At 32.9% G+C, this 26,921-nt stretch overlaps 1 protein-coding gene across 1 annotated transcript in view; it reads right to left on the reverse strand.

Moving 5' to 3' along the window:
- Positions 1-22,117, reverse strand: part of LOC137932152 (meteorin-like protein) — a 42,650-nt gene extending 20,533 nt beyond the window's left edge. Inside the window, exon 1 of the mRNA XM_068775733.1 lies at positions 21,860-22,117. Coding sequence (XP_068631834.1) covers positions 21,860-21,960 — 101 coding nt within the window. The 5' untranslated portion in view covers positions 21,961-22,117. The remainder of the gene's footprint in view (positions 1-21,859) is intronic.
- Positions 22,118-26,921: the final 4,804 nt, after the last annotated feature.

A 26,921-nucleotide genomic window follows, 5' to 3' on the forward strand; every position in this document is an offset into this window, starting at 1 on the left:
CGTGAACACGCTTGCATTTAGATATCTTAAATCTGCACACTAGAACTGGTGCACTAACTCCGAAAATTGATTAAGATAAGCATAACCACGCGTCATTGCTTGTAGTTCCTCGAAAAATATAATATACAAGTATACCCGACGGCGACAGCTAATCAAGATCTCGTGCTGCCGGACTCTTATCTTAAAGAACCGTTAATTTTTTTGTAACTAAATTTAGCTCTCCGAATTTTTGCGTATAAAAAGCTATTTTGATTACATCTCTTATGATATGAATTTTGTTAAATATGAAATTTTTACCGTACTATAAACGGTTTAAAAATTATTGCTTTTTATTACATACCGTTTCTATTTTATACTTACAAGTTGTCTTACGTATTCGAACAAGTATATTATACTTGTTTTTTGAGATTATCATTATTAATTTAGTCAGAGTACATTGACTACTGGACTTAGGCCTCCGCCATAGATGTCCGGTAGGAAGTGGCCTGGATCGATCATCCTTGTCTTTCTACCTTCTAGGCGGACGTCCCACGCTGTATTCGAGGTCTTCACTCTAGAAACTTAAAGCCCCAGCGGCAACTACTTCTGCGCACTACGGTGCCTGCTCACTGCGACTTCAACTTGCCAATCTGCTGAGTTACGTCGGTAACTTTTGTCATCAAAGCTCCTGATTCGTTATACGATTTCGTAACAAAAATTACTTGTGTAGCCCTCTTTTTTTTTGAGTGACTGTATGAATTTTGAATTGAGTGACTGTAAATCTGCCAATGAGGCCCAGAATGAGAAACCAGCACTATTAATAACTACTACTAATCGATGACGAAATTATTGGGAAAACATATTAAAAGATTTGCAGAATTTTTTTATTAATGTCCTTGTCCACTACCCCGTCACTAGATTTTGCTTGACATTGCTTTATGGGGCATTTTGATATCGAAGGAGTTAGTGTGCGGACATTAATCCGTTACGCGTGCCTTGTGAAGATTAGTGAACAATACATTTCGGATAACTAATGCTTAGATGCTACATAATTCACACAGTGTGTGCCTAACTGGGATCGAACTTGCAATTTACGCTCGTCACTGTCCGTAAACATTACTCCCATTGGCCCACGTGCACGCGGCGCTATATTTGCCTGAAAAATGTATCTACTGATAAATATTTACATTATAAAAGATAGTTTAGGACACGGGCCCGCATGAAGCTTAGTTCTCACGCGCGGACGCGCCCGGAATACGCAAGGACCCGTGAGAAACGTCAGTGCGGTTTGCAAACCGAATACTAACGTCTTCACTCGCGTTTTCATCGCCCTATTTATTTTGTTTCTTGCTTTTACGACACATTAATGTAAACAAAAGTTTTTAATGGCAATTTTTCTCATAATCGTCGGATCTTACAACTTAGTCCTTTTTTACATTTTGTAACGTTTATGTCTAGGCGTATGAAACTGAATACCTAAAACAATTTCACATTTATTCGTAAAAAATTGAAAGCTCTCGTTTAACAAAGATTAATCAATAAATATTGTATTACATATTATGTATGAGACAAAAATATCTAGGATTAATATTGTACTAATTTTCACGTTAAATAGAAGATTTATAACATGTACTTAAATATCTTAAATTTTGACGTTAACAAGGTAACTATCGTTTACTCTTTAGTTTCTTTCCAACTTGTTATCAAAAAAATCACATTACGTACTTGGGAGAAGTATATGGAGAAGATTGGAACCAATAATAATATGTATAAATTCATGTTTAAATGTTCACTATATAAACGTCTTGGATTTTCAAAAGCATTTAGCAAAGCCCATTCGAAAGATTGAAAAGAGAGAAGATTAAACATTTAAACATGCCAATTCCAAAAAAATTTTAAACACACACCGAGTAGCAATAACAGAAATTCAATGATACAATGCCGTGGTACGACAATATTTATTTATTAATCTTCTCGTTTACATTCAACATATACCATGATCATTATTATTTGAGCCACAGAAGTCTTCCGCTGAACATAAGCTTTTCTCCAATATTTTCGATAGGAAATATTAGAGCGGCCTACATCTAACTTCATAAGAAGACCTTAACAAGTCGTTTGTCTACGATCATTTCTGCGCGCTGTGTGACATTCTGCTACTTCAATTTGCCAATCCTCTGGTCTATATCGGCCAGTTTCAATCTTCTATGGATTCCTTTATTCATCACTCTATCTACAAGTGAACTACACGTATACAATAGCACTTATATTACTTTCTACTATAACAAAAAAGATTCGAGAGTCGCATAAATTTTAATCACAAACACTCCTTACAAAAGATCTCAACGCAAACACCACAAAAAGTTGTCTTCCCTGTTCAAAGTTTAATAAAATATCATCGCCTTTCCGGTAGATAAAAGAGATATATTAAAAGTTATTCCGCATTAATGCATCAACCACAAAGAATGTAATAAAAAATAAAAAGGTTGTCGTTAGAATGAGTTTTTACATTGCTTTTCGAAGCTTTACAAAATTACGGAAGCCACTATAATCTCCACGGTTAAGTGTTGTAAAAAATGTACCGTGGAAGTTACGAAATCAATAATGCAGTATAATCTGCCGTAAGCGGGGTCCGAGTTTGTGACAATGCGTTGGAATGTAAAGCGGCTCAGTCATCGCGAGGGTCTCTTGTTGGAATTTCTTTGGCCTCTAATTAGATTAACGAAAAAACTTTTAATACTTTAAACATAAAATAAACATGTAACAAGGCAATAAGACTAAATCATACTGACATCTATTAAAATTTTCAAAACTATTTTAGTCGTCTGGCATTTATTGTAATTATAAATAAAGTTAGTATTTTTTTAAATTACTACAGTACCAAATTATCATGTTTTAACATTCATCTTGGATATGGGATACACCAAATGCAAGCGGCTTTCAATCTATAGAAAATCTATGGAGGAAGTTTATGTTTAGGAATGAATGTCCTATAGCTGAAATGACGATAGCTGTTCCTCTATGCCTAATCCTTTGTCTCTCTCTAATCTTTATCCACCTGTTTCAATCAGCTGTTCCGACGGTGTAGCTCCAAACACCAACTCCTTTTTAAGACTTCCATGGTCTATCTTCTGTAACCGACGCCAAGAGTCGGTCTACTATTACTTCAACTTGCAGGTTTTGAGAGTTATTTCGACAACTGTTTCGAACTATTGGGGAAAAGCCTAGTTTAACTTTATCGCACGCTTCGCTTTATGCGGTGGATAAGGCAGTGATGTAAAAACAATTGATTCTACTCAATATTGTATGCTACTAAAGTCGAAGCGGTTGTCAAAGGCCAATGCATATGTTAAGTTAGACAAGTTAGGTACACTAAGTGAAACTATCGGACAGTCGTGCTGTGCAGCCGTTGATGCCGGTAACCCGATTCAGCGTAGACTGGTCGCTATGTTATTTTCCGCGTTGCGTGCCTCGTGCCCGGCGGCCGAGAACAATTTATAGCTCTGCGGAGCCGTCGACCTGGTACTCGTTTGTTATTATTTAACGGTTGAGCCGCCGGCTATAGCAGCGCTATGCTTTTACTGCTAAAAGCTACTGCCATAGACCATAGATTATAGTGCCTTTTCTGTTGTAACATGATATGAAACTGTTATCATTAGCTTTCTAATAAATCAGATTTTATACTTTCGCGTACAACATTTATCTAGTATATTAAAGTTAAACTGATATTTTGAGACTTAAAAAAATAGCTGCTTTTTATTACTAATGTATATTTTAAACATTCCATCGCTATTTATTAGTATGATAATTTTTTTATTTCTAATTTAGTTTTCACTAATTTTAATAATGATATATTATTATAATCGATATTGTTCACGCCGCATCCAACCGGTCTTATTGGAAATTTATGAGAGAAACGGATGTCCAGCAGTGACTGACTGAAATGATGATGAAAAAATTAATTGACATTTACCTTAACTTCCTTTTTTAACATTAATACGTCTAACATTGACTTATTTATGACATTCGTTTCTATTTGTATAACGAATAATATTTTTAATTCTGTATATAAAATAATATCGTTTTTTTTTCTTCTAAAATCGTTTTTAATAATTATCTTAAAAACATCCAATCAATACGCCCAAGCAAAAAGGTTCGTTTAAATAAGAATGTTGTAACTAATTAAACCGACAGTCGACAAAGAGTTACCGATTCGTTTTTGTTGCATTAACCAAACGAGTCACCAGATTTCGTCTCACCAAAACCGATATTCAAATGCGTCCGCAATATCCTTTATTTGGTATCGTTACGTTTTTCGCGGCAGTCGATTTGAATAAGGATATAGTGGTGGCCGGTACCGAATGCAATGCCTTACCGGGCACGTGCGTCATGCCGGTATTGAATAACCTCCTACAATAGGGCTGCTAGCTTATTGCACTCTATTTAGAACTTCTAAATAACCATAGAAATTTAAAAATACACAGTGAAAAAATTTTAAAATTGAGATAAAAATTTAAATTTAAATTTGCATATCACGTTTGACTTACGGAACATTAACAATTGTCAATCATTATAATGTCCACGGCTGGACAATCTTTAACCCCCTTGAATTTCCAATAAGACCTGTGGAAAGAAGCCTCTATGCAGCGTATAAGATCATCTGTCACTGTGAACCTGCTTTTCCGCGCGTGTTGGTTCATGGTGTTAACTCCTGGACCTTAAGCCTCCAATGGCCATCCGTTCTGCGCATTACGTGGTCTACCGACTGCCACTTCAACTTACCAAACTGAGTTATTACTAGTGTACTTGATTTCTCAATAAAAACAATAAATCCCGTTGTCCACTGGCAATAAAATAAATGAGCTTAATTAGAATGTCCTCGAATAAACCGCGCTGATGGCAATGAGCAATGAGCAATGACGAATACGCTCGAAACGAGTCGAATATCTATTAAGGTATACGAGACACTCCTTATACAGAGCTGCAATAGTTGAAGGTGGGAGCGAGAGATACGTAGGAGACCGGCCAACAGCTAACCGGCCTTGTGGCACGCGCCTACGTCGTCTACACTATTTGATTTACAGACGTAAAATGATCTGACCATCTATTGTTACATTATATTAAAACTATTATTGCATTAAAATTTATTTTATAATTGGTGTAAAAGCTATACAGATAGTTTTCATTATTTATGTTGCCTTGATTCGATAACCTAACTTTTTAAACATTATTTGAAAAATTCTCGTATCTTTTTTATTTTATATAATTTTTTGTTAGTTGAACCATTAAAACAGGCACTAAAGTTCATTTTTGTCTTTTCGTATTAAAATCCAGATATAATTAAAAAAACTGACACAACATTTCGTTGTTTAAAAATAAAATTAAAAATGATTTAACAGACATAACCTTTAACGGTTTTGATGTAAATGAAAAATAAACTTTAAAAACTCGAACATATTTATTGAAATGGAAGAAAATTTTAAAAATTCTATGACTAAAGCGATGTTTCGAATTTTTATTTTGTTAATAAATATCGTTTTTAATATTTTAAAAATGTATGTCCAGTCTCTCATTAATCAAATAACCGAATTTTAAACAGTTGTCTGTGACGCCATTAAAATGTCACGAATTCCAGAGCTCATATCTCCTAAGGCACGCGGCGAACAAAAGACAAGGGATATGGTTCAACGGTGTCTCATTAGGTTGTGATTTATTAAGAGTCGGACATTGTGTTTTGCGTTTTCTTTTGATAACAGAAATAAATATAGATTTTTGATCACTAACTTAGACAATTAATATTTTACAATATTAAGGCCCTCAAAATCAAAAGATCAGATGTTAAGTATCATTTATATAGTATAATTTGCATCGTAAAACTCATTTAAATAATAAAATAACATGTGCAATCATCTGAACTTTGAAATTTTATTTTAATTGCATAAAATAATATATTCAAATTGTGTTTTTGTAGAAACCGATACCCGATTTCGTTTTGCGTTGTAAAAATATTCATTTTATAGCGAACAATTAACGTGAAACCACTCGAAATTATCGTCGATGTTTTTTTATTTTGCGAATAATATCAACGGCAGCAGTAATTGAATAAAAAACCAGTTTATATTCCGAAATACAAACGTTCCATGAAAAGAAAACTCAAAACGTAATTTTATATATAATTTGAGTAATTATTTTAGTCAAAAACTTTTTTCGTACATTTTTAGAGGATACTTCACAACGTATTTTTTAACACGTGCAACATATCTTGATGGGCAAAGGCATTATCTTACTAACGGCACGTACGTGAACTTGTTTAGAAACCACTAAAGTCGAACACAATGGTGAACCACAAACTGGCTTTTGTCCTGGAGGCACTCGAAAAATAAAATATTTAGATGGACCCGCGTTGCGTAGCCTATATAAACATTCTTATTTGACTTTCGAATCATTTTTACAATACAAAAAACGAAACTTTATAGAAATAGATTCGTTTCAATGTTAATTTTATATAACTTAGTATTTTATTCACTTTATTTATATTTCTGTATCATTTTTATTAAAAATTATTGCACAGAACACTAATTTTATATATATCAATAAAAGCAATAAGAAATGTTTCAAAAAAAATACTTTTTTTCTGTCAAGTTAAAATTATCTTTATTGACATAGGCATTCGCACACACTTTCAAATCGTCACTTAGATTATGAGAAGTAAAGTACCGCCGGCGTGGAATGCTGATCTGACGAGAAGATCTGGACAGAAACTGAATAGTTGTCCTATAGTACAAGAGTAAACTCAATAGTATGCCCTAATCGACCCATGAAGTAATTATTCAGTTTTTCAAGACGAAATTTAGACATTACGAGTTTAATTTTATTTCATATTTTTAAAAATCGAATAGCTAAGGCGTGCCAGCAGCTAACGAAGTATGACGTGTGAAATAAAAAAAAAAACGTTCTCTATTCAAATATTGAAGACATGACACCTTAAGAAACGAAGATGTAAGTGGAGTCTTCTAGCTACTTGGCGTGTGTACTTTTGGTCGTCCATACGTGCACGTATCGGCGGTGGCTGACGATGGCTGTGTTTACACAACTCGTTAGACGCCGCAGCGGCGTTCGAAACGCCTACGCCGAACTTCGCCATTGGACACCAGCTAAATGTTAACAGTAAACACTTAATAATGTTCCATTGTCCTATCACGCAGGTGCACTTTAGCCGAGTCATCTTTATTTCTTTATTATTTTTATAATGTTTTAATTATACTGGCTTATTGAAAATATTATTAAAAGCATTAAAGGGATGAATGTACACCCTATCCAGAAATTAATGGTTTCAGAAATAATAAATTAAATAAGAAACATCGATTTTAAAATTGGTGTTACTACTTATTAAAATTAATTATTGTTTACGATATGTCCCTGAAGTTACTGGGCCGATGTATTCCTATATAACAAATAAATTAGTATAAAATGTTAGAATGATACAGGTTGATTGTAAATATGTGTAATGAACTATACATTCAGCTTTAAGACATATAACCAATCACATTGTATTTAAAACATGACATCAGTCATCTCGTGCTCGATGTATGGAGAATCGGTATGTTTTTTGCCGAGTAACAGCGACTCCGTGACCAAAGGTAATGCAATTTTGATTAACTCCCCGTCAAAGGGCTTCTTGTAATCAACTCCGTTCATAATGGAGACATTATTTTATCGCAAATGTTTTATGTCGGACATGCATTCTTCAATCGCTCGGAGTTATCATTTAATGTGTTTATTTTACTGAGACAATAATATTACAATTCAAAAGAGATCTATTACTAAATTCTTGGATACGGTAAACTTTCTAATACGCTCATCATTAAGAAATAATAGCAAAGACAAACAACTAAAGATAATTACGAAAGCTCATAACAAAACAACTTAACCCTATTAAATGACGTCGTAATCGTGTAAATCACAAAAACTGTCGTTCCCAATAGATAATGCGGCGCATGTAACACGCGAGGCGCTCGCAGCGTCGACTTTCACTGGAACAATAGCTGCGAATCAAAGCATACACTGACACGCTTCAAACAAGCACCACTAACTGATTGATGATCCGGTTAAAGAGAGCTAAACGAACGTGAAACAACTTACATAAGGCCGCTATGGTCTCGCGAACAATTTCTAACTATATTACCTTCAGTTCAATATCTAAATTTCAAAGAGTATCTCTTTGAAATTTGGACGTCAAAGGGTCCTCCATACGTTTCCAATAGGATTCGGAAGCGGCCTGCTTATAATTATACTCCATCGTAATGTATTACATAAATAGTGAAATAGTATTTAGTTGCTTTCGAATATTTATGTTTAGATAAAAATATATCATAAAATATAATAAAAGGTACAATAAACTTTTAAAACTAGTGCTACTCAGTTTCAGTATATGAATTAAAATAAAAAAATAAAAGGTACCACAAAAGGTCCGATACCTTCGAGAAGTGAGTTCGACCACTGGCTTAAATTTACACAAGAAATAACTTATACATAATGAACACGTGATATGTATAGGAGAGGCGCGAACTTTAGGGGTAAGCACATACGAGGCGTGAACGCTAAAACGCACCACAAATACGAAGGTGTGAAAAGTCCGTTCGTAGTTTTATTTTTGTGGCAGATAAGCCGCTTACCGAAGCAATCCATAAACCCTTAGACCGTGCTTTACAGCCTGTATCAAATCGGACTCATAAGAATGCTCAAAATTCCTTGTAGAATATTACTTTGCTATTAACAAAAGCATCTCAGTATTTATTTTAATATGGATTAATGTTCTAGTCGCAGTGTATGGCTAATAAGAAGTAATAAAACGTTAAACATTCATCCAGAGAAGTTTCAATAAACGACCTAATGGTTTGTGATGCATTTCATCGGTTGTATTCGAAGTGTTGTCCGTGATAAAACGAAATGTTGTAATTTATATCTTAATGTTGTTGATATCCTCGGAGACTCTCGAAGCGGCAGTTATTTAAAAACCAAACGTTCAAGTTCAAGTGCTATTATTATTAGTTTTCGAATGTTCTCGTATTTAATTACGAACGCGTTTTAATTAGATAAATTCTATCAATAAACGGTAAGGTACGGTGCGGACAAATTACCTTGAGGTACAAAACTCTGGTTTAACACTTTCCACATATGGTGCCAATGTTTTCCATTCTTTATTTAATTTTCGTGACTAGATTACAAATACTAAAGAATTGTACGCGAGAAAAAAAAACCATAAATTTGTAACACAAGAACGTGTGTTTTATTAAAAATATCTGTTAATAAATGTGATATCATATGCACATTTTAAAAGATAGGATTAATAAATAGAAAAATACGAATAATATTTTGTGTTTGTAATATTGCACTAAATTACTTATAATTTAAATAGTAACTGTATAACATTTCCAAATGAATGTTAAATAAAAATTAAAGATGAAATAATAAAGCAAATTATTTTAATACGTTATTTTTCCTCATACACCTAGACGTACATTTGTTAACTATGCGTTTCTATAATTTATTTAACGAACACTGCGTTCCATTAATTCAATTCTTAGTTGAAACAGTGCTTTAAAAATAAGAATAAAAATAAATATTGGCAATCAATTAGTAGAACTGTTAAACGAACTAATTGCTTCAATTCCATAACATATCGAATGTCGCTTCGCGTGTCGAAATATTATGTTACACATACAAGCGGGACACAACGCGTTCGACAGATATTAAGCGATAATTTTTATTGCTTTGCACTAAATCGGATAAAAATTAATATCTCAATCACGATTACTTCTCTAAGATCGATGCAATCAAAACAATTAATACAACTTTATGTGGTTTAAGTAATTTGATTATAAAATAGGTAAGTCCAAATTCGAGAAAGATATCAAAACTTCTCGTCCAATATCCGTCATTGACTTAACACGAAAATCTACAACTAATGTGATGCCTTTCAGCACTGAAACATGGTCTGACTGAGGCTCATTGGCAAACACATCTTTTATCAAAGAGCTATGAAGAAAGTTATACTCTGAGTTTCTCTACGTGATAGAATGGTATAAAAAACTAGAAGTGGCAGTGGACAGGTGCACTGAATAGATGGCCACTGGACCCAAACCATATTTCTGGCAAAGATGCCAATGCCCGGAAAGAGCACTGTACTACCAAAGAAATACAGGAGAACTAATTAAGATCGTCAGAAGACTCTAGATGTAGACCCCTTCCTGCTGGTCCTGATGGGAAACTATGATTTAGATCTATGTCTAGAAGTGGATGTAGCTGAAGTATACGAAAACTTACTAACGAACAAAAGAGTATTTATTTGCGTAACATACATTAAAATCAATGCTATTTTAAATAAATAAAACTGAATAGGTATTGTTAATAATCTGCTTTAGCTAGTGTTATTTATCTACAAGTAAGTGCTTGCAGGCAATTCAACTTTTATCGAACAAAATCTCTAACGAACCACGAGTTCGCGTGGCGGCCATTGTTTTGTCGCCCGTTTAGTTCGCCAGATCTTGTGTTAATGCAACGACTATAATAGCGTTACAGACATTATAATGTTACGGACTCGGCTGTACCTTTCTCTTAACAATCGTAGCGATATAAATTTTATCTTAACACTCTAATAATGCTATAAATAATAAATTAGTCCGCTAGAAAAAAAAGAAGTCTTTAAAAAATATTGAACGTACGAATATCTACGGAGGTTACTAATTAAGAGGAGAAAAAAAAATATTGTATAAAGTTTAACAGAGATCGGAAAAATATTGTCTCAAAAGAATACCTATAATGCCGAAGCCAATATAAGTTTTACTCGACGGTATTTTAAAAAGGGGTTAGCAGGCCCTTTCAGGTTTTTTCGATGCATCATAAAATACGTCGCGCGTCTCGATTGAAGCTATCTGGGTAACGATTGATAGTCAGCGAATCGGTGAAGAAATCATCGGCCGCTTATTTTTTAGCAGGCAGGATTGCAAAGGACTATAAATGGCGTTGTCCGCCGCAGGCGACTGCCATTTGTGAACGTCTACAGACCGTCGGCCGGTCGGTCTCTTTTTACGTTATAATCGATCGGCCCCGTTTGCTTTTTGCACACTTAAAAGGGTAAACCATGAACGTTTGTACATAGAAATTTCAAATTTAACACTGTTAAACTAAGTCAATGCACGTGACGATAAAAAGATAAACTCATGACAGGATTAGTTACGTTTCGAGTTGGACGAATCAAATATGTATTAGGTAACATAATATGGTCAGTATGATGGATGAGCGTGCGTGGTCGCTCGGGCGGCAGGACCGGACAGGCGAGCGTCGGGTTACCCGCTTCTGGATGCCTCATTAGCGACGCCATGTCACGGAATCCCCGCGCAAATAACATGCAAAATATTATCGTTCATTTCACTTACTACACATAAAACTAAAAATAAACTCGTACAGATAGATTGATTATATGTATACAAGCTTTAAACGTATCAATGTATCTCAGATGTCAGCCAAAAAAATTTAAAGCTTTTACTACTATTTCTAGTCACCATGTATAGCATGATCAATTTGACATGTGCTACATTAACATCTCAATAACTTCTGGCATTACAATGTCTACAGGATCAAATAGCAAAACAATAAATAATTTTAATATGTTGCAATGAGAATTTCGAAAAACTTTTCTTACTATAATTACGTTTTTGATTATTTCTGAACCATTCAGTTTTGAGTAAGGTGTACCATTCATTGATTGACATCAAATGACCAATATGTTCAAAGCTTTTACAGCTATTACGCTGTATAAATAAAAAGGCATGATACTAAGTGTCAAATTAGGGGTCTGCTTATCAAATTCGGTTATTTTAATATCATTTTATTAAAGGACATAAAACATTCTGGAGGAAAGAAAAAAAGCAAAGCAAAAAAGCAAAGAAAAAAATTTTTAATTTTTTTTTCTTTTCATATATAAACCAAAGAGTAAATTAAAACACCGTTAATGTCAAAAATTTGACGTAAGCAAAACTAAAAACATATAAGTACTATAAAGCATTACAATGTAAACTTAAACATTATTATTGAAGTAGTGCTGTATATAAAATATAAATCGTACTTTTTCCAGTTATAATTTTTAAAATAATGTGATCACTCTAAATGACCTTGCTTTTTCTTTTAGACTAAATCCGGACAATAACTTTCCAGAACAAAAAAGTCTATTGGCAATCGGTTAATAATAATTTTTTATAAATGTCACCGTTTTTTGCTAATTTAAATATTATATTCGCTAATAGCACTGATAACCTAGTTTCTTTGCTTCGTCATAACATGTTAAAAACTATAATAATTTATTTTTGTAGTCATTATGAATAAACATTGAAAATTATCTACAGAATTCATCGTATTCATTAACCGAAGGAAAAACATTAATAGTGGAAGAATGGACGTAAGGATCTAACGAAACAATGGCTGTGTGTAACTGAGATACTGTCTAAACAATTAAACGTTAAGGTAATCTATTCGACACATGACTCCGGAAATAGCTGATGGAATATCATATAAATATTATGTCCAAGTGTTTCGAATATTACAAGGAATATGTAATTTGACATGGTGTGCGATTGAAACGAGTTAGTATGCAGCTCGTGCGACTTGGCCCGCGCCTTCGCTTCCTTTGTAATAACACGACGGTCTGCTCTCATACATTATTCATAAAATCCCACTGATCCCAAACCCTCGCATTTTCGGCAAAATGTCTCGCCGTCACGATAACAAAAAAAAACTTAATGTTTTATTTCACGAACTCGAATTTTTAATTGGACCATCAGCGGTTAGAATAAATTATTTGTTAAAATCTTCGATGAATAAATTAAATATTTCACCTATAAAATATTTTTCCAAAATTTAAATTTCATTCTTTTTTTTTGGAAACATAATGTATGTTGAATATAGCGTACAACAGTAAGAAAAACCTATAGACGGTTGATACATTTTAGTCGACATACCTTACGAATATATTTTGCATCTACTTATTAACGTTCATCATTTCTTCAGCCCATAAGTGGATATAACTTAATCGCCACGCTTGGCAAGCGAGTTAGCAATCGCAGTGTTGTATAATGGTACGCAAAGAACGCTGCTGCCATCCTCTGGAAACTTGTTTATGAGCATTGGTAATCCTATATGATTAATACACAAAGTGTGTATCTACCTATTATTCATGGCACTATTTGCCTAAGGCATTTCTTTATACAAGTGTTTGGAAATAGGTAGATATAGAATAGAATAGTAAGTAAAACATTGAGTTGTATCACCCATTTAAGCTTTTACATTTATAACAAATCTCGCTGTATATAAAAATGAATCCATATTTCTCTTGGTCACACCTATATATAAGCTAAATCTCATTTACTTTATTCTTGAGAATAACTTCATTAGTTAGGTTTAATTTTTTTTAGGAGGACCTTAATATTTCGTAGAAGGTTCTCAATTTACTTCTGCCATCAAACACCAATACGCTGTATAATTTTACGTCTGAATCAAAGTTCAGTATAGATAAAGAAATTATTAGACTAATAACACTAATAATTTTAATAACCTCTCAATTATAATATTTAGTATTACACCACCATTCGAGTAACAGACCAAGAAGTTTTTTCTCCGAGGCCCTTGCTAGACGTCACGCAATCGACCTATCTAAGAGATTTGCAGCTTCGCATTCCGATGAAATAGTTAATATTATATCCCGTAACAATATCTTGAGATAGCCCGAGAGTTTAGTTATATTAAAGAAGTATAGGTTTTACCACTCTGGCAACAGAAAGGAGTAAAGCCAAGGGGTAAAAAAAACGATAAACGAAGAACATAAATGCAGTGTTACAATATATTTTGTATTTCAAAACACTATCACCGTATTCTAATTACCGACTACCTACAGAATTGTGAGTTCTATTAACACCAATCAGTATCACACACATATCTTACTTCTTAAATAATCTAACTAATGACGCACCTAAATACTCATTTACTCCTCTTACTCCATGTACTCCATGTACTTACACCACTAGAAGCAAAGGCTTCTTTTACATTTTAAATTATTTAATTTCAGGTTTCTTTCAACGTAATCTGATAGCACAAATATAGATCCAGTGGTTTCTTGTGCGATCTACCATTAAAAATTGTATATCTTCTTTATATTGTCATATAAATGAAAAGAACATGAATTATGGACATAATATTGATGGTCTATATTTTTAGTGTGTATAAAACTTCGATCCGCATAAGGAAAAGAGAAAACTATTAATTACAAGCAAGTTTCACTGCTTGCGCTACAATTTATCACAGCGATGCTATAACGAACGAATGGCGCTGTAATAGCTCTGGAGAAGAATTAAAAAAACAAACAGCATACAAAGTACTCTTTCATCTGACCCGTACAATGCCGACCCACATACACTAATTAGCACTGCTTCATTCACAGGAATGTGTTCAATGAAACTGTAGCAATTTTAAACCGTAATTTCATTTATGGTTTTAAACAGACCTGCAATTAACGCATAAATGTACATTACTGTGTTTTAATAACAATTAATATAAGCCTAGTGGATAAAAACTGTCTTAAGTTGTACGTCATCGACTAGAATCAGATTAAGCTCCACGTAGGATCCTAAGACGTCTGATCACTGTATTGTTATGTAGAATACAGACTGCTTCCAACCCTTCTTAATCAAAACCTATGGAAGATGCCTATTATCAGCACAGGACAACCAGGGCTGCTCTTAAACAGAAAATGGTATGTAAAAACAGAATGTTCTAAGTAAATACGAGTTGTACCTAATTATTTTCCAGCTCGTAATTTTTCTATATGACCAAATTTTGAAAAAAAAGAATGTTAATAATAAAAACTTAATTGCCTGTATTACCTAAACAAATCATGGCTAAATGTAATTTACGTTTATTACGTACTTCGTTTATGGTGAATCATTTTTTATATTTGAATATAAATATTCTAGCGCCCCAATACGTTATTTAACGATGTACAAACGATGTTAAACAGTCATTTAAAATTTAAAGATGGCTGCTTTCGTCAGTAGATTCACGAACAACTAGGTCATAGTCATTATTGTTAATCAACGTGATCGTAATTGAAGGTTTTTAAATGCGATTGTTGGTTATACGTCTACGATTCGACTTTACTTCTCAAATGAGCTAGAGACAAGAGTTTAAGTGGACATATGGCGAGAGCATTAGATTACTCCCTAATGAACATACGTTATCTGACGTGATTGAGCTGCAAAGGACGTAATAAAAATATCTCTGTACGCCATGTTCAAGTGTCATGGGAATCGTTATCGTCTCCTGTTAAAATTTTATTACGGACTGTTAAATTACGAGTAGTCTTTATAAAATTGACCTTCACAAATATCATATGCTAGCTATAAAACACTTAAAAATATGATGCTGCAACACTACATATGATATTATTTCTCATTGCTGATATTATTGTAATGTAAGCGTTTATCTATTACTGGTTTACAATCTTTGAAAGTTTAGATAATTTGTAAAGTGTTTTTTTTTAGGGAGCCGCTTTGCGACAGTAATCAATAATTTAATATATACCATACAATATGGCAAAAGCTGTGTAGACATTTATAAAATTTGTAAACACACACATTGCTGTAAGTATGTCAAAAATAAATAAAAATATAAAAAGTGACTTCGATTTAGAAATATAAGACAATAAAATTTAAATTAATTTGTACTTGAATTATCCTGATATCTCTTTATCTATTTAATACAGGAATGTATTCATGTGAAAAATGTAATGTACATAGTTATTTTAAAGAAAATAAAGGGTTTACCTTAGTGTATGTAATAAGGTTTGAGTTCGTATATATGACCCTATGAGTGCACAAAGAGATATTATCTATGCGTAGAAGTGTTTCACACAAATTACACGTTCGGGCAACGAGCTCAATGGACACGCTTGAGGCGAGCGTCTCCGTCGGAACACGTGTCGCTGATTGCCCCCAATTGGCGAGCGAATAAAAACAATCGTCGCTTAAAAATAGCCGTGATTTCATCCAACATGTGATGGATGTTTGCTTTCAGTGGAAGGGTGTTCCCACAGGCGCGGGCCATGAGAAATGTCCTGGTGTCGCGGTCACAGGACTCGAGACGCCTCAGTGAGATCCTTATGACGTTAATAAAGAACCTCTGTTTGGAACATTAATAATACAATATTATTATCTACATCAGTACAACTTACTTGTTTAAGTACTAGTAGGAGAAAAAGTTCTTTATTTAAAGGTAAGTCCAACCAGCAAAACTGTGCAGTGGCGAACAGTTTTATAATTCTTCATCTAGTGTTACTTTTATTGTGATAATTCGTCCTTTCATCATTAAACTAGCTACGGCTGTCTCGATCAAAATCTATGATGTCCATGCCCTATAGATTGACTGCCATTGCATCATCTACCTAGACATTCTAAAACGGAATAAAATTATGATCATAACAATAATTACTTTAGTGGTTAACTAAACACCTCACAGACATTTTCTTTTGATTTAGACATTTCATCATCCTATGCATCCTTCTTTGCTCTTAAGAAATTAATTAATATTGTTCTCAATAATATGTCTATTCTGACGATGATGCAGATTTAAGTAAAACAATTACTATTATTGACTCTAGATTTTTCAACGTAAGGAATTGTGTAGAATATCTTTTGACGTCAGTAAATATTAAATGTCAAGTTGTCAAGCCCTCAAAACCATAAAGATTTTAATTTTCGTTGACCATAAGGCGTGATTGAGGTCACTGGCTTACTTTTTATCAAGAATATGGAACCAGGAACAGGATCTTCCGGGGACGTTAAATACTACGCTTGATTTAATACGGAGGCCGCCATATGGACAGCGCATCACTTCGGCAAAACAGCCGACCAACTGCTACATTATCGTGGCCCGCGTGGAGATAGTGACATCCGCATTTGTGGCAACACTAAATATGTAGGTCATGTTCAGGAAATAAAACCGCGAAATATTTTCCCATGCAACTTTTTATAATGTGGTGAGACGTTATCAATTATTTTTTTAATTACTCATAATGTGTAATAATTTAATTAAATATTATCTTTTTATTTATTTATTTATTACCCATAATTATTACATTTTTCTATATATAATTCTATAACAGTGTACGTATTGAAACACTTTAATTATATTTACGTAAACTTAATAAATAATTATTATTACAATAACATTGTTGTTACATGTTACCATAATTTCTTTTATGGTTTTAGATTAAAACAAAATTCGTCCATCTTGAGCGCTACTTATTCTTATTATAGACATCGAGATCGTCGCCATATTGGAAAGAAATTTAAACGCGGGTCTTGTGCTTCACTGATTTTTTTTCTGTTCCGCAGAGTTGACAATGTCATTACGCACATCCGTTCTTATGCAGCCACAATGCCAGTGCGTGGGGCAATTTAATTACTCAATTAATACAATTAAAATGACGTCACGAGGCACAATGGATTTAAAAAAACAACCTTCTCTCGTTAGTATTAACTCTTTTATTTTGTGTATATTGTACACCTGTTTACTGTAATATAAAAAATGATAGATATTTTTGACGCTTTAAGAAACTACGAAAAACGAGATTAATTAGTTCTCCTTTATAAGATTTTGTATAGCAAAGGGGTCAAAGGAGTAGGCGGGTAATCAGATACCAAGCGAACACCTGCGTTGCTCGACTGAGGTTGGAGTACGCTTACTAAAAGACAATCTTCATTCAACTAAAACGCTGATTTTTTGGAGTGTTTGATACCTTTAAATGAATATAAAAACTTTAAAAAAGGAACACATTGATACCAAACACAACGCAATACAAAATTCTCTAAAAAAATAATGTATTAGCGAACCTTGCTACAAGCAGTTGTTAAATGTATTTAATTACATCGATTTACAAATAATCACTTACAGTGCTGACACATGGCTTAGTCATTTTGGAATAAGCGCGGAATTTCTCTACGAGATCGAGAGGAATAGGCAGATCCGTAAATGAATAAAGGTAACAGATGTTGTTGAAGAAATGGCCGCTGGAGACCTCAAGGATCAAAAAAGAAGTTCACAGACCTGCGATCGCAGCGTAATTCTACCAATAAGGTACACATAACTTGGTTAATAGCATCGGATGATGTCGGATGCAATCGGTATCTAGTCGTATTGGAATTCTATGGGAGAGACCTGTGTCCAGCAGTAGACGTCGTACGACTAAATGATGACATAATACGACTGATGATGATGATATAATGTTAATTATAAAACACTCTTTATTACTCCTAGATAATGATTATTGTGTTAACACAAGATTTAAAGCACAAAGTGATTTAAATCATAAGCTCAACGTCATCAATCCGTCGCGCGCATATCGTGCGAACGCATTATAATAGGAGGATATTATAATAAACAGATCCCGGGCCCCTCGTGCACTCCCTCCCTAATAAATATTAATGTATGAACTTGAATGCCCCACAATACTCGACAGCCGATGCTGGTACATTGACACTCAATTTGCTTTTTTGCCAGCCCCGCTGCTATCTCGGATGCGCAATCTTTGTTCTTACTTTCACATATGCTATTTGCGATTAGCATTATAGCTCCATTATATAAAGCTCATAGATAGAGCGTAAAATTAATACAATAGACCTGTCTTAACATAAGTTAGTTTATTAACAAAAAATATTTCAACAAGAGCATAACTTCGTAACGAAAAGAAATTTATGTAAATTAAATTTATATATTCGTCACTTATATTTGCTAACATCAAAAAATAAAAAAGAAGTTATTTATTTTAGTAAAAGCTCTTTAAATGAATTTTACTATCGTTAAATAAATTAACGATTACATGATCATTACTACATGCAATAAAAACTTTATATTATAACATTTAAATAAAATAAACTTTAATTATTAACAAACATTAAATGATAGCAAAAAAGTGACCAATGAAGCTAAACAAGACAGGCCATTTGAAATGATGGTTAATGTTGCGATTAAATTAATTATCGATGAGTACAATTCCGTCGGAAGTGGTCGAAAGGTCTGCAAACAGCGAGGGATGACGAGAAAAGTTCCCATTTGGCTTTCCCACGCCGCCACCCCACAGTGAATGGGAAACCCCACTTGTTGGTTTTGTGCTCTGTGATCGACCCCATTGTATTATTTCCGGAGAGTGTGCCAATAGCAATTAAAGTCAAGTTCTAATGTGCCCGCGCTTTACAGTCCTCCTTTATCAATTAAAGTCTATGAAACATTTTTAAATATGCTGATTGGAAAAGTTCTACAACAAACATATTTTATAAGGTTGTGTACATACAACACAATCAAACAACTCATTTGCTATTAATAAAAGTATGGTACACACTATCCAAAAACCAATGGTTTCATAGATAATAAATAACGATAACTAAGTAAAAAAAGCGTTTTCAAAATTCGGATTCCTCCATTCATACATAAATGTAAGCCGATAGACGTTCACTGCAATGCATATGCCATGTATTAAAATTCGGATTATTACATATTAAAAAACGTTTATTGTTTACTGTCTGTAGGAACAGACTGTACTGCCAGAAGTCGTTGATGTGTCGTATTTCAATCGCAAAAATAAATTAATGTAACATTTTGATCCCAAATGACCAAAATGTTCGCAGTACCGCTTAGTTGCGGAAACCAGTCCGCATAGAAAAGACAAGAGAAGACAATTGATCATTTTATACAGATAGGTTAGAAATGGTTGTAAAAGCTTTAAACAAGTGAATGTATAGCTCATTGTCAACAAACAGATTTACACCTTAATATATATTTATGTCTAATTCGGAAGACACTTAATTCAGGCAGCATCCTATCGGTGTTATTGGAAATATATGGAAGTACCAAGAGCCAACGTCGAGCAGTTGACGACTTACGGCTGAAATAATGACTATTTCTATAACTCTTGTCATTTCAGTCCATAGACGCTCTCGGCAAAGCTTCCCTCAAAGATATCTATGAAGAGAATTTACCATAATCGCCACGCTAGGTAGGCAGCATTATGGTACGCAGAAGACGTTGCTGCCCATCCTATGAATCAATGCACTAAGTGTGAATTATATAAAATTATACCCTGGAAATCGAACCCGCGGCCTACGATCGCAGCTCACAGTCCTCTAACGCTGAGCTACAGCGAATTTAATTTCAGAACTCTAGGTAAATAAAAATACAATCTAGGAGAATTAATAAATTTTGATTCAGTCGGTGAAACAACTTTTACAATTCCTTTTTATTATAAACGAATAAAACACAAGCAAGATCTGTACAAAGGTGCTTTAATAACAAAACACATTTTCTCATCACCTAGAGGCATGGGACGTTAAATTGTCAATCCAATTAAATTTATTAATTGCCTCAAGTCTTAACACGGCACTATTTAAAACCTAAACGCTCGTAGATACAAGCGGCTTGCCACGCCAATTATTCTTTCGCATTCCTTCCTCAATAGAAAATAACAATATATATATATATATATATGTGTGTGTGTGTATGTGTATATATATATATATATATAAATGCATCATGTCCAGTAATTAATGTTCGAGGGCATATGATTACAACAATTAAAATAGTTCTTATTGCAATCAGAAATGAAGGCTGAATAAGACAATGATAAGATGATTTGATTCAAATGATAATAGTGTATTATAAAAAGAACTCACGGACTAGCCAAAATATAAGACATTGAATCCATGACCTGCTTAAACATATATACATCTTACACAATTAATATTAAGTAAATATCAATTGTATAAAATTGAAAACGGTAAAAGAGGCCACTCAATACACTTTTAATCTTTTAATTCTTTTTTCTTTTTCTTTTAATCTTTTAATCGTTAAAAATATAAAATTACAAGACCGCCAAGGATTCTAACTTCATCATAAGCTGAAAGCGTATTTGTGTTAATAAACATTACAAATAGGACTGTAACATATTATTTCAATATTTTATTAATAAAGAAAAAAAATTGCGTGTCCTTAAATATATAAATCACGAAACCGCATACCATTGAATCACGATGCTACAATATTTATGATTCTTTAAGTGCCATTTACACATTGTCGGGATTGTTATTAAGGCAACAAAAAATCGATTCGATGCTAATTTTGCACATGCAACCGCAAAATAATATATTAACAAATTCCTCGATTCCACAGACAGCGCCTCAGGCGGCGTTAGCTTTTTTTTAATACCTTGATTTATAATCATGAATAAGTTGTTCGGAATTTAACTACAGATATAATTGGTATATTTAAAATATGATTTAGTTTTGCAAAAGCCATTAACAAACAGACAAAGAAAAAAAAACCTAATAAATCATCTTTTTATGAAATAGCCAATGTTGCGAAGTCACTAAGAAATCTTTCAGTATTGTTCATAATTTTTTAATAATAAACGGTTAGGGCGCAATCAATTTTAAAGCCTAATTAACCAAAGCATCTATATCTCATTAGAACTTGACTGAATGATATATTCTTAATAAACTTAACTACAGCCTAATGTTTAGTAAGATCTTATAAATTATTCAAAATTAAAAATAATTAATATAAATAAAAAAGTAAAGAATGACATTACTTTTTTAAAAAAATGGCAGAACAGTATGTCGTTTAAGTTATAGACTTATTAATAAGATTAAATTCTTAATTATCTAAAGAGCGGAAGAAAAAAAAGCGTATACTTTGTCACGAATAATTTATAAAATTGAAGTTGGCATAAAGAAAATATCATACGATTGTTGATTAAAGAAAACAATAGTCCAGTTAAACGTACCTGCCAGTCCAGTCGCATTGATCACCAATCATTGCCGCCTCCGCAACGTATATCAGACCAAAAACAACTGGCCAAAAGTTCACTGCAGTGTCCGGACGCATTTTAAATAAATTAACTAAAATATTTGTATAAAATTATTTCTGTCCGAATGCATCCGCGTCACTGTTCAAAAATCGTTGTTACCTAAGCTCCATTATTTTGTACACAAAACTTAAATTGACACAAAAATAAACAACCCGTTTTTAAACAAGGCGAACAACAATCTTATTCCAACTTCAAAATCATACTGAAGAAAGAAATCAAGCACGGAAAGAGACCGAGTGTGCCTTTTAGGTACCGTATAAAACTCTATGCGAGCAAAAGAGATAGCTTTAACAACACTAAGTTGAATAAGTATTAGTAGGCTTGCGTCTCTCTTGCACGTTTCTCGGATGATCACAAACGAAATTAGATCTTATTATTATCATGTAACAAGATACAAATTATTATACAAACATTTAATTTGTATAAAAGCTCGTTAAAAAGGCGGGAAAGGTTCATGTACGTTGGAGATTTTCTTTGTACAATAACAACTAATGATTTTTTTCAAGAATTTTTTTTTTTTAAATAATCAAAAATGAACAAAATTTCAATTTTTTATTAATTTTTTAAATTATTTACATCTGTATGTGATAAAACCCAAAGGGATCTTAGCTCACATTGTTTCAGGTACGATATAATTTATTATTTCGACATTAAATTAATACCTGTATATGAAAATAATAAAATACCAAAACGAAGGTATAATATGTTGTTTAAAAACGAAATAGAACCACATAGTCATTATGATTTATGACACAAAGAATAGTTACATAAGCAGTTACGTATTTTTTCATATCTTAACAAATATTTCTAATCGTGGCTCAAATCGAACCGCCGCTGAATTTCGTTCTGAGCAATAATTACCTATCCCTATTTTTTACATAGCTACGTGACGAAGCACAACCTAAAGATTGTAAAAGATATTTCTCGCTAACTAAAGACATTATAGATGGTTTTGAGAATAGTTGTTATAATATCAGTAATTATTAATGATTAATTATAATTTTAATATTTCTTAATGATTTATTTTTAACGTTATGAAAGGTTTTTTAATAACTAAATATTAGATTTACATCATGAATTTATTATGAATTTAATATAATTGTTATTTAAAAAAAAAACTCGTTTAGTTTTTAATCTCACGTATCACATTTATTTAGTTGTCTTAAATTCCACATTCTACTTTTATACGTTCGGAACTACAGAACTTGCTTGCTACTTCGTACTTTGTATTTGAGTGAAGCTTGTTTCATATACTTTAAACATAGATGTTCAAAAATAACTAATCGTTTTACTGTTTACTGGGAAAAAAGTGCCTACTGCTGTTTAGATCGCTTAGGCGGACGCTCCATGGATTGACTAGGCCTAAGAGCCCCCATGAAGGGATCACGGATTGGGCTATCCCTAGTCGATAAAATCTGTGAAGCATTTTGACTATAGTCCGGGAGGGCCGACCCTCGACTTGGTCGGTTGCTATTGCCTGGCTAACATCACCACGCAAAGCGTTAGCGTTGGAAGAAGTGGCGGAAGAATCTCTATCGGCACTTCTATGTACAATTATAGAGTATACGATCCCTATGATCCACAAGCCGACTTCGTTTAAGAGGAAGCCGATTGGTCTTCGTTACGCAGATACCCTCGTAGCCGTGCGCATGACCCTGTCTTACGTGACTTGAAGACTGTGAATGACACGCGGTTATGCATTCCCGAAGCTTACGTATGTCAAATCGAGATTAATTACAGTTGTTTTAATAGAGTGTCACTTTTTGACAGTGCTATTTTACTCCGACTGTTACTAAGGAATAGAGGCGGTCGGAAAGAACGGCCATCTTTTTTCGCACGACAGCAATCTGCGCACTAAACCTTGATAACGAACTTGCTTTGTGCATGGCACTGGACTGTCCATGAAAGAAATGGGATTCGGAAGCGGTTCCACTTCGAGAAGAGCATTACCGCACTTTTGTTGAAATTAACCCAGAAGCATTGTTTTAAGACGTTGGCTGCGGTCTGGAGACGTTTGGTGAAGTCGTGGAATCGACGCCAGTATACACCTTTAATGTATGGCATGGAGTGTGTATAGAATCTGCCCTATTTCTGACCCGTGAGACATGCCATAGTCGTGAGCAGATTCTTCTGCGCGACTGAAATGTGATAGCGGTAGCCTAACAACAGAAGGCTGTAACTTACGTTCGCAGGTCGCGGGTTCAATTTCCGTGATACATCTATACACATTTTTATATTATATTGTAAGTGTTTGTGTAATATTTGTATATATTATTATTATAGTATATATATATATATATATATATATATATATATAGTATTGTATTTTATTTATGATATATATATATATTATGATATATATATATATATATCATAAAGAATTTGAAAATTTTTCTATAGCACTTATGTACCTTCCTATCTTACGCCACTTCACTCTTATATAAAAAGTCAAAAAATAAATCAACGATCAACACAGGATTGGCCACTAATGGTATAAAGCTTAAAAGATTAACAGAAAGAAAAACATTCTCTATTGTTGTTACTTTTGGTCATAGTTTTGATTTTAACGACTAGATACTATTACAAAAATTTTTACATATCTTTTTATGAACCTTATGTCGTGTATTACTACTGACAATATACAAAAAAATAACAACACATCTAGTAATTAACAGTGTTAAAAATATTTAATAACGTAATAATAATATAATAACAAAAAGCGTTTTCAATATTAGGATCTCAGCAGACTGCCTGAAGATATTGGCCTTTCGCATTCTAATAAAAAAATTATATTATATATTTTAGATATCACTTGATACAGGATGATTAGAAATAGGAGTAAAAGTGTTATCGCTTTTTGCTGACAAATGAGCTAAACATTTACTCTTACTTACACGCTTTTACACCAAGGTATCGTAGGTATAAAGAATACAATAATAGCTCTGTGATTCTAAAATATTGTATTAGCCATTCATATGAATTATGTGCGGTCTATTGATAAACTAAATCAATAGGCCTTGTTTGTTCTCGGCAGATAGCCGCTTTGTAGTCAGTGACGCGTGCTTGCTCAGGAAACGATTGGGCGTCTTATCTCGGTTCGTCGCCATTTGACTCAATATTATTTTACCGGAAAGATTTATTCTGCAGATAATTTATTTTGTTTGATTAGTATTTTTTAAGAATAAACCAGTTTTTGAACTGACTATTTTTCTAGAACATTTTAAATACAGTTAGTCCCAAAACTAATATTTATAATCAATAGTTAACGTCATAAAATAAACAAAACATTTAATTTTTGAACACATTAAATTACATTTTTACTTCCAATTATATCTTTATAATTATATAAAATCTGTTTTTAGCTCACCTCTACCTAGAAAGATATATTTCTCACCATTTTTTTTACTTTCAAAGCCAATGGTTTCAGAGGTATCGGGATGAATCAGTACATAAATTGAAAATATAGGTTTTCCCATAAATCAACGTCAACAAAATCGCGTGATTAGACAGGTAGTGACAAATACCAAAGTATCATGTTCTTTTGTTTCAGCGTGTTAGGTAAAAGCTGAATGTTATCATAATTTCGTTGTAAGTTTGACAAGTTGTGCTTTATTCATTCAAAATCAGGCCATTGCTGTATGAATTTATGAGTCGTTTACAAAAGGGTTAACGGGCGTTATCAGTCACACGAAAGTAAAAAAAAAAACAAAAGTAGAGATTTGTTGAAACCGTAAGTAATTAATTATTCCAGCGTGAAAAAAATTCAAATACAATTTGAATGGAAGCAATTTTAAATACGTGACATAGTATATTAAATATATTTTCTGAGGTTAGCCTCCACCTGCCTTGTCACCGGTTTTCACTTCGATCAAGTTCCATTAATTTCTTTTCTCTAAAATACTCTTTACTTATTGATATAATTCAATATTCAATATATATTTTTATTATATAATCGGTTATAAAAAGATATCTCATAATTTCAAATATATTTCAAAAATATCTATATATTTAAAATAAATACAGAGGTCAAAACGTTGCAACAGACAACTTTATACCCTTTTTTTTACTGAAATCTACATTGAAAATGCTAAATAACGTTTTGAAATTATAAACAGATTATAAAAAATTGTATAAATAAAATGAATCAAAAAATACCTTTAACATGTATAAACATAAATGTTAAATGATAATGTTATTAAATAGCGTCGTGACATTTTTGATAATAGTTTGGCAGATGTTATATTATTACAGACCGATTCGTCTATTGTCCGATTATAAAACAAAAACTAAGTCGTGTAAAATATTAAGACAAAGCTTCTGGGTTTCTACGGATTAACTTACATTAATGTTTCCTCCTTATAAAATAAAATAATAAATGCTACAGAGAAATAACAAAAAAATCTCTACTGCAATGATTATTTGTGCTGAATTGCATAAGTTATAATTTTATTATGATAAAAAATAATTAAGTGTCATAATCTATTTACTAAATTAGAGGACATGGTTATGTTATAAAATATTTATTCTATTAGTAATTACACCCAAATATAGTGAAAATTTGGACGAATGGTTAAATAATATTAAATATAATGTTGGGAATTATCCTGATGACTGATGGAAGCCCTATTAAATTTGGGTAACATGTCATAAAATTTATATTAGCGTAGGGAATTATTAACACAGTTCTCCAAACAAAACAAAGAAGATATGTACACCGGAGCCATTTTATCTTTCGATTTAGTACTTCTATAAGCTCGCGATGTTAAATTGGATATTACAAATATCTTTTCTTAATTTCGTCGTGTTCCTTCACAGCCATGTAACAATGTATTGTTTACGTTTTAATGGTACCTGTAAGTTTAACTTTGTTTTTCACTGCTCTAATAACAAGTACATCGTACATACTACGTACCTTACGTTTAATAAAAATATAAGCAAGTTCCGAATTTAGGGTAAGTTACACCCAGATTTAATTTCT

This window comes from Battus philenor, unplaced genomic scaffold (assembly GCF_028537555.1).
Source record: "Battus philenor isolate CCGP_79_NKW_IND1 unplaced genomic scaffold, ilBatPhil1.0.hap1 SCAF_9, whole genome shotgun sequence".
Taxonomy (NCBI): Eukaryota; Metazoa; Arthropoda; class Insecta; order Lepidoptera; family Papilionidae; genus Battus; species Battus philenor.